This window comes from Cebus imitator, unplaced genomic scaffold, assembly GCF_001604975.1.
Source record: "Cebus imitator isolate Cc_AM_T3 unplaced genomic scaffold, Cebus_imitator-1.0 Scaffold27, whole genome shotgun sequence".
Lineage (NCBI taxonomy): Eukaryota > Metazoa > Chordata > Mammalia > Primates > Cebidae > Cebus > Cebus imitator.
Window position 1 is genome coordinate 3,226,314 of NW_016107342.1, and position 9,919 is coordinate 3,236,232.

Genomic DNA, 9,919 nt, shown 5'->3' on the forward strand with positions numbered 1-9,919 from the left:
AAAAAAAAAAAAAAAATTAAAACAAATAAAAATAGACCGGGCGTGGTGGCTCACGTCTGTAATCCTACCACTTTGGGAGGCTGAGGCGGGCGATCACTTGAGGTTGGGAGTTCAAGACCAGCCTGACCAACATGAAGAAACCCCATCTCTACTAAAAATACAAAAATTAGCTGGGCATAGTGGTGCGTGCTTGTAATCCAAGTTACTCAGGAGGCTGAGGCAGGAGAATCGCTTGAACCTAGGAGGTGAAGGCTGCAGTGAGCCAAAATCACACCATCGCACTCCAGCCTCGGCAACAAGAGCAAAACTCCACCTCAAAATAAAAATAATTTTTTTTTTTAATGAATGCTTTCCAAAGCCAAATCCTCAGCTTTCTGCTTTTTAAATACTATTTTGGCGGTGCAAGGTGGCTTACACCTGTAATCCCAACACTTTGGGAGGCCAATGTGGGCAGATCACAAGGTGAGGAGATTGAGACCATCCTGGCCAACATGGTGGAATCCTGTCTCTACCAAAAAATACAAAAATTAGCTGGGCGCAGTGGTGCATGCATGTAATCCCAGCTACTTGGGAGGCTGATGCAGGAGAATCGCTTGAACCAGGGAGTCGAAGGCTGCAGTGAGCCCAGATCGCCCCACTGCACTCTAGCCTGGCGACAGAGCAAAACTCTGTCTCGAAAAAAAATTATTTTACTTTTTTTTTGTGACAGGGTCTCACTCTTTCACCCAGGCTGGAATGTAGTGGCACAATCATAGCTCACCGTAACCTTGAAATCCTGGGCTCAGGTGATCTTCTTACCTCAGCCTCCCAAGTAGCTGGGTACATACCACCACACCTAGGTAATTTTTGTATTTTTTGTAGAGATGGGGTTTTGCCATGTTGTGAAGGCTGGTCCCAAACTCCTGGGCTCAAGCAATTCGTCCACCTTAGCCTCCCAAAGCGCTGGGATTACAGGTGTGAGTCACCTGTAATCTCTTTTGCCTGGCCTGCTTTTTTTTTTTTTTTTTAAATTGTGACTGGGGTCTTGCTGTGTTATCCAGGCTGGTTTCCAACTCCTGGGCTCAAAGTGATTCCCCTGTTTCAGCCTCCCAAGCAGTTGGGATTACAGGCATGTGCCACCACACCTGGCAGTCTCCTGCTGTTAATACAAGCTTCTCTAAAACATTTTCTTTTATGGTTTCAAGTGTTACAATAGCCTCCTAGGCTGGGCACCGTGGCTCATGCCTGTAATCCCAGCACTTTAGGAGGTTGAGGCAGGCGGATCATGAGGTCAAGAGTTAGAGACCAGCCTGGCCAATATGGTAAAACCCCGTATCTACTAAAAATACAAAAAAATTAGCCATGCATGATGGCACCCACCTGTAGTCCCAGCTACTTGGGAGGCTGAGGCAGAAGAATCGCTTGAACCCGGGAGGCAGAGGTTGCAGTTAGCCTGTATCATGCCACTGCACTTCAGCCTGGGCAACAGAGCAAGATTCCATCTCAAAAAGAAACAATAAAAAAAAATAGCCTCCTAAACTGTTCTGACTAGGTTGGCTTGTTTACATGTCATGCACTCTGATTTCAGACTATATTCCAAAAACTCTTTTTAAAATTATACTATTCTGCTGCTCAATATCCTTAAATATTGAGTGCCTTAATCAAAATAAAAATTTCCCATCTTGCCTTTTAAAGTTCTTCTTGGCCCGGCACAGTGGCTCACGCCTGTAAGCCCAGCACTTTGGAAGGCAGAGGCAGGCAGATCACAAAGTCAGGAGACCAAGACCATCCTGGCCAACACGGTGAAACTCTATCTTTACTAAAATACTACACACATATATATATTTATATAGTATTTTATAGGCTAGTATATATATAGTATTTTATAGTATAATATATAGTATTTCATAGTGTATATAAATATATAGTATTTTATAGTATATATATATACACACACATATATATATTAGCCGAGCGTGGTAGTGCTCACCTTAGTCCCAGCTATTCGGGAAGCTGAGGCAGGGAAACTGCTTGAACCCAGGAGGCAGAGGTTGCAGTGAGCTGAGATTGCACCACTGCACTCCAGCCTGGGTGACAGAGTGAGACTCTGCCTCAAACAAAAAAATTCTTCTCAATCTATTTCCACTTATCCCTAGTTAGCCTTGTTTTCCATTCTAACACTAAGTCTTAACCCTAGACAAAAAGTCTTCATCCATCCAGAAAATCTCTTATTTATTTATTTATTTATTTTTGAGACAGCGTCTTGCTCTGTTGCTCAGGCTGGAGAGCAGTTACCTTATCTTGGCTCACTGCAACCTCTGCCTTCCAAGTTCAAGTGATTCTCATACCTCAGCCTCCCAAGAAGTTGGCATTACAGGCCTGTGCCACCGTGCCCAGCTAATTTTTGTATTTTTAGTAGAGATGGGATTTCACTATGTTAGCCAAGCTGGTCTTGAACTCGTGATCTCAAGCAATATGCCCGCCTTGGCCTCCCAAAGTGCTGGGATTACAGGTGTGAGTCACCATGCCCAGCCTTCCAATTTATCTTGAGTATCCTAGGTTCAACGTTCTATAAAAAACAGCCCCTTCACCTACACGATTCCTTCTCATTTGTGCCCCTAACTTTATAAAATGCAACAATCTTTCTGAATGTCTAAGAGTTCTCTCTTTATAGCATCAGGTCTTTATAGCAGAGATTGTAAAGTGGCTTTGATTAATCCATCATTTAAAATGTTGGAGTAATTCTCAACACTTAAAAATCGTTGAAAAATTGCAGACTCTAGTAGGATCCACATTTCAACTAATGGCTAAAATTTACCAGTAGTTGACACCTTTAGATATGCACTGTTCAGTTAGAAAGTTATGGCTTCATTCTAAAAGTATTGAGCATCTATTGCTTGGGACACAGTTTTAGACCCTGGGGATATAGCAGTGACCAAAACTCATTGGGGAGTTTATACTCTAAGGGAAGTATAAACTCCCTTATACTTCCCTTAGAGGGGAGACGGGAAACATAATCATTACTACATGTTTTCTAAGAGGAATAGAAAATATGTGGGTGGCAAGGGTGCTTGTGCTTTTGCATTCAATTAAGCACCTGGCTGGATCCTATGGGAATTTGAGTTTATGACTCGTACTACTAACCGAATCGTCACACACTGCCATGTATGGTATGCACTGTCCCTATAAACTCTGAGCAAGTCGAAGGCAGGGAGTGTGCCTCTTTCGCTTTTGGATTCCCACGGCCCAGAAGTGTTTTTATGGAGGGGACATGATGGAAAGCGAGCAGTTAGGCGTACTTTGACCACGCTGTCCCGGGTGGTTATTCCGACTGGGTTTGACTGGGCGCCGGGGAGGGTGCAACCCAGTAAGGGTTCGAGAGCAGTCCGGTCTTTCGCAGAATCTCAAAGCCACCTCCGCGCCTGCGGCTCAGTTTCCAGGGAAACAGGACCGTAACGTGAACGCATCGCGGATCTTGTTGTCTAAACACGGTTAATTACGAACTAAATTCGTAACAAGAAGGTGGCCTTCAGAGCCGGTCGTCCAACGCGAAAAAGCACGGGTGACCGCGCCCACTGCCGCGCCGTCCCCGGCACTGCAGCTTCCGGGGTCGTCTAGTTCCAGGCCGGTCTACTTCCGGCTCCTTAGGTTCCCGGCTCCGTGGCCCGCCGGGGTCCTAGCGCTGGAAAGGTGGCCGTAGCGGCCGCCTGACCCCTACAAAAACCTGGGACGGAGACAGCGATAAAGGCGCTGGGAGGACGCCCGTGGTCGGAGGGATCTCGCCCCAGGAGAAGAGTTGGGGCAGGACCGCGGGGTTGAAGGGCAGATTCGGAGCCTGCCTGTCAGGCAGGAGCCGGGCAGGTGCAGTGGCGGAAGTGCGGGGACGGAGGCCGAAGCGGAGTGGTGTAGGAAGCTGCGGCCGTGGGTCACCTAGTGGGGTGCAGTTGCCGACTCAGAGCTGGACAGCAGCAACTAGGGCTCTGGCGCAGGCGAGATGCCTTTGTTCACCGCCAACCCCTTCGAGCAAGACGTGGGTGAGTGCTGTGCCTGGTCCTGGACTGCTGTGTGCTCGGCCCTGGACTGCTGCTGTTAGTCCAGCTAGCAAGTGGGCGGTAGCGACTCCGGGTACTGGGAAGCCAAGCGAAGGGAGAGGAGGGGCGGTGCCGCCCCCTGCTTCGATGTTGGGATTTTTCTAGGGGCAACCTCGCCGTGTCGCTAGCGGTCTGGGAAGTGCTTCCTGCCGCCTGAGTTTGGGGTCCCTCAAAGGGCCGTTTTCCTCTCCAAGCGTAGGATTTGGGAAAAGCCTAGGGCTCGCTTCGAGGCAGGATTGGTTAAGTAACTGTGGAGTTGGTGATTGAAAACTTCCTGCTCGCTCTACAGCTGGTTACCTTCCTCTCTGCCCCATCGTGTTTTGAAGATGATGTAGCAGTGGAGACCCTGCTGTGTAGAGCAGCCCAACTAGACACCCCCATTGTATAGGTAGAACTTACTTTCCATTATTTATATTACTCATGCATTCAATCCCTGATAAGGCAGCTTCAAGATTTATTACAATTGTAAAGGTGTTGCTCTTCGTCCCCGGATTGCAGATTGCGGAGGTGCTAGATGTCCTGTTTTAGAGTATGAAAAGGAAATCTCAAGTCTCAAAACACTGCAGAGCAAGTATTTTACTTGTTGCAGTCATAAAGCGCTGGTCTCTAAGTGACTATAGAATGAGAAAAACATGGATCAGATATACGAACTTATTTTGGAAATTTGAGTAACACTACAGCAAGCTGAGAAATACATATATGTATTGAGAGTCTGAGTCTCACTATGTTGCCCAGGTGGGACTAGAATTCCTCCTGCCTCAGCGTCCACCACCGTTTCCCGAGTAGCTGGGACTACAGGTTTGTTTTTTCGGTTTTTAGTAGCAGTAAACAGAACCCTAGGTAGATTTTTTAGAACTTGGAATGGGGGGAGGGGCGGGAGGGAAGCATAGCTGAACATTGCTGAAGTCACAAGAATACTGCACATCTTAGCAGTGAGTCACCTGTTTCACAGTTAACATTTGGTTATTAGGAGACTCCAGAAAGTGCCCTATTCTGGTATGTTGTATAATCCATAAGTCATTAAAAAAAAATGTTTGCGTCAAATAATTTAGGTATGTAAATAGTTCAAATATGTATGTTCCTTATTTCATTCAACTTTTTTCTTGGCAGATGAATAGAGGTGACTGGTATAACTCTGGGAAACTTCACTCTGAGGCTCACTGTTTCCTTTTGAAACACCTCATTGCAGCATTTTTGTTTGTTTGTTTGAATCATATTACCTTTGTGAGACCTGTACTTTTAAATAATTGCTGTTGTGGACACTTTGATTCTGTTCTAATGAAATAAAGCAGAAGGTACAAAATAGATTTATACAAAGGATTTTTGAACTTAAAAACTGTGAACTCTTCTTCAAGGTACATCTTTCTTGGAAGTTGATTGTTTTCTAATGGAAAAGCTCTCTGGTAGAAGTAGGCAGACTTGCTCTGCCTGTTAGGTTCTAAGCCTTTCCCTGCTGGCTCCTGAGGCCCCAGCTTGGTTTAGTGCATCACAGTTTGGTCCCACCGTTGTAAAGGAGGCACTGCTGTTGAGACAAACAACAACAAAACAAAAACACTGTGTCTAGATTGTTTTATGGCCAGTGGCATAAGCCAGAGCGTCCAGTAGCTTAAGCATGACTGAATTCAGTACCCAAAAGACAGTTTAAGGGTGAAAGAATGAAATTGAGGCCCTCTTGAAACTTCTAGTCAAGAGAATGGAATTAGAAAACGTAGAATGAAATACTAGGGCTCCAATCGGACTTGCACATAATATCATAGAAGAAAAAATCGGACTTGCACATATATCATAGAAGAAAAAATCAGACTTGCACGTATATCATAGAAGGAAAATTATATATTGTGTTTTTCATGTCGTAAACCTTTTCATTGCAAATTGCTAAGGCAAAGCAAGTCATTATTTGGCTTGAGATGTCAACAGGAATGTTACCTTACATTGTCATTGTCTTTTTCACTTGTTCTCCTTGATTCTGTCAGATTTGTATTACTTTTTTTTTTTTTTTTTTTGTTTTTCCTTTGTTCGCTCTTCATTCAACAGACATACATTGTATAATTACTGTGTGTCAAGCATTGTGTTAATCTAGGGACACAAAATAAATAAATGGACTGTGAGTTCTGGCCTTCAAGGAAATCTCAATTTAATAGAGGAAACATACAGACATAGGAATTGTAATATAGTGTGATAAATAGAGTGCTAGGAACATACAAGAAGCTTTACATTCTCTCGTTATTTAAGTCATAGTCCCTGAAGAAAAGACGAGGACCTTCAAATAGGATCTTTCTCTGTAAAGGTGCTAAAACTGTCCTCTCCCTCCTACCTTTTCTTTTTTCTTTTTTTTCTTTATTTATTTATTTATTTATTTATTGAGACAAATCTGTCTCCCAGGCTGGAGCGCCGTGGTGCGACAGCACACTGCAACCCCCGCCTCCCTGGTTCAAGTGATTCTCCTGCCTCAGCCTCCTGAGCAACTGGGACTATAGGTGCACATCACCACGCCCAGCTAATTTTTGTATTTTTAGTAGAGATGGGGGTTTCACCATGTTGGCCCCAGGCTGGTCTCCCAACTCCTGGCCTCAAGTGATCTGCCCACCTCAGTCTCCTAAAGTGCTGGGATTACTGGCATAAGCCACCACGCCCTGCCACCTTCCCCTCTTCTCTGATAGCACTTCTCCCAGCAGGAAGTAACGACCTCTTGCTAGTGTATGATATGGTCATTTTATGATTAAAGGCCTTTAAAGATTAATCTCTTTGGGTAGGTGAAGAGTGTCACTGGATGATGAGCAGTCTTTCTGACATTCATATGAGGAAGGAATCCTTTTCCCAGTCCCTGAGAAAATCTGTAGTGGGTCAGGGTGTCTTAGGAAGGCACTCATGAGTTGATGATGATATGTGACTTGTCAAATGGAAGCAGGCCAAAGGCTAGGAATTAGGGAACTCAGGCAAATTCCTATCTTTTCTTATAGTTCGAACCTACAATCCCTGAAGGATATGCTAGATTTGGTAACATTAGAGCTCTGTAAACATATTATTGGAATTCCTCAAATCTAGATTTTTTTTTTTGTTTTTTATTTAATAAGATTTCTTTAATGTATTCTGAGGGGAAAAAAGAAAATATCCTTCTATCCCACCTCTTCTCCCCAACTGGCACTCAAGTGTTGGAGGGGTACAGGGATCTTGAGGTGGAGCCTGTTTGGAATATCCATTGTCATAGAATTCCAAGGGGAAAGTGAAACATGGGGGACAGGGCCACAGTGGTTGGTATTAACAGGGAAGATGCCATTTCTTTTTTCACTGGTTTCCAGGTCTTGACTTGTCTGTTCATCTCTGTTCTAAGCCTTAACTCCAGTTCTTGTTTGCACATCTTTTTCCCCTTACTCAAGCCAGGCAATCTTTCTTGCCAATTTTCTGCCTCTGTGCTGTTTACCATTCATTACTAAATGTTTGCTCTTTTCAACCTTGGTATCCCCTTCCTTTAAAGATATACTTGTGTCCCACAAAGCTGAGCTCAAATTCTCTCTCTACAAAGCTCTGCTGACACAGCAGTTTGAATTGTGAACTTTTAAGAGGATACATTTCCAAGTGACATTTTAATGTGTGTTTTGCTGTGTTTTTGACTTTTCCTGTGTACCAGGAAGTAGCTTGGGACTTTCTCCAGTGAAATGCAGTCATGCAGTCCTTTTCTGCAGTGAAATTTTATAAGAAATCCCAATATAAAAATAGATACTGATAGCATAAGAATAATGCAAATTCATTTTAGACATTCAAATTTACAACATTTACTTAACTAGGCCTTTGTACAATGGGGTTGTTAAAATCTTTCTAAACAGTAAAACTAAAAAAAAAGTTTTTTGGTTTTGAATAAGAATGGTAGCCTTAACAGCCAATTTTTTTTCTAATATATTTTGTAGTTTTTTTAAACTCTGAAATACTTTCAGCATAAAATACAAAGTATAAACTCCCTTTCCTGCCAGGCAAGTATCTCAAGTGCTAATATTTTGATATACTTGATTCTTTTATTAAGAAAGGAACATTCAAGATGCAGTTGAAATACTGTAGTACTTTTAGCAGCTACCTGATCCCATTCTTCCTCTGTTCTCGGAGGTAAACACTCTACAAATAGAAATTCTCTTTTATAGTATGTATACTGCACTTAAAATTATACTACATATTGTTTGCATGTTTTTAAACTTCTTAAGAGTAGTGTCTTTTTGTCATTCCACAACTTTTGCATTTAGTGTTTTTTTTTTTAAGATGAAGTCTTGCTCTGTTACCCAGGCTGGGGTGCAGTGGTGTGATGTCAGCTAACTGCAAACTCCGCCTCCCGGGTTCAAGTGATTCTTGTGCCTTACAGGTGCGCACCACCAAGCCTGGCTAGTTTTGCTTTTTTTTTTTTTTTTGGCGACGGAGTTTTGCTCTTGTTGCCCAGGCTGCAGTGCAATGGGACGACCTTGGCTCACCACAACCTCTGCCACTTGGGTTCAAGCGTTTCTCCTGCCTCATCCTCCTGAGTAGTGGGATTCCATGCTAATTTTTATTTCTAGTAGAGACAGGGTTTCTCCATGCTGGTCAGGCTGGTCTCGAACTCCCACCCTCAGGTGATTCGCCTGCCTCAGCCTCCGGAAGTGCTAGGATTACAGGCGCGAGCCACTGCGCCTGGCCCTAGTTTTGCAGTTTTTAGTAGTGATGGGGTTTTGCCATGTTGGCCAGGCTGACCTCAGGTGATCTGCCTGCCTCGACCTCCCAAAGTGCTGGGATTACAGGTGTGAGCCACCATATCTGGTCCATTCAGCATTTCTTTGTGAGAGTTATTCATGTTGATGTTGTAGCTCTAAGTCATTAATTTTAATGGCTATGTGATATTCTACTGTATGATTATAATCTGTTGTCCTTTTGACGAACATGACTTTGTTTCTATTTTTTTGCACCTACGGACAGCTCTGTATTGAAAGTTTTTATCTATGTTTTCTTGTGTTAATGAATGTAAGGTTCTTTTTCTGTTTTTGTTTTCTGAGATAGAGTCTCATCCTGTCGCCCAGGCTGGAGTGCAATGGTATGATCTCGGCTCACTGCACCCTCTGCCTCCCGGGTTCAAATGATTCTCCTGCCTCAGCCTCCTGAGTAACTAGGATTACAGGCACCCACCACCACGCCCAGCTAATTTTTTTTGTGTCTATTTTTAGTGGAGACGGAGTTTTACCATGTTGGTCAGGCTGGTTTCAAACTCCTGACCTCGTGCCTTGGCCTCCCAAAGTTCTGGGATTACAGGCATTAGCCACCACGCCCAGCTGAGTGCAAGATTCTTAAAGGTTGTTGTCTTGAAGGGGAATTCTTTAGTAGAAATGTTAGCTCTTGGCCAGGTGTGGTGGCTCACACCTGTAATCCCAGCACTTTGAGAGGCTGAGGTGGGCAGATTACCTGAGGGCAGGAGTTCGAGACCTGCCTGGCCAATGTGGTAAAACCTGTCTCTACCGAAAATGCAAAAATTAGCTGAGTGTGGTGGTGAACGCCTGTCATCCCAGCTACTTGGGAGGCTGAGGTAGAAGAATCACTTGAACCTGGTAGACAGAGATTGTGCCACTGCACTCTAGCCAGGGCGACAGAGTGAGACTCCATCTCAAAAAAAAAAAAGAAGTTAGCTCTTGCAAAGTTGCCCTTCCAAGTGTCTGTTGATTTCCCTCCTGTCAGCAGTGAAATTCCTGTTGTTCCACATCCTCACTAATGCTGAGCATTGTCAGATTTTCTAATTTATACCTATTTGATGGGTATGAAGTAAGACATTGTTTTCATTTCATTTTCAATTTCTACTTCATTGTCAGTGAAGATGAGCATCTTTTCTTTTCTTTCTTTTTTTT

At 43.7% G+C, this 9,919-nt stretch overlaps 1 protein-coding gene across 1 annotated transcript in view; it reads left to right on the forward strand.

Moving 5' to 3' along the window:
* The first annotated feature begins 3,612 nt into the window (after positions 1 to 3,612).
* STAM2 (signal transducing adaptor molecule 2) overlaps positions 3,613 to 9,919 on the forward strand; it is a 54,626-nt gene continuing 48,319 nt past the window's right edge. The window contains exon 1 of the mRNA XM_017523203.2: positions 3,613 to 4,013. Coding sequence (XP_017378692.1) covers positions 3,974 to 4,013 — 40 coding nt within the window. The 5' untranslated portion in view covers positions 3,613 to 3,973. The remainder of the gene's footprint in view (positions 4,014 to 9,919) is intronic.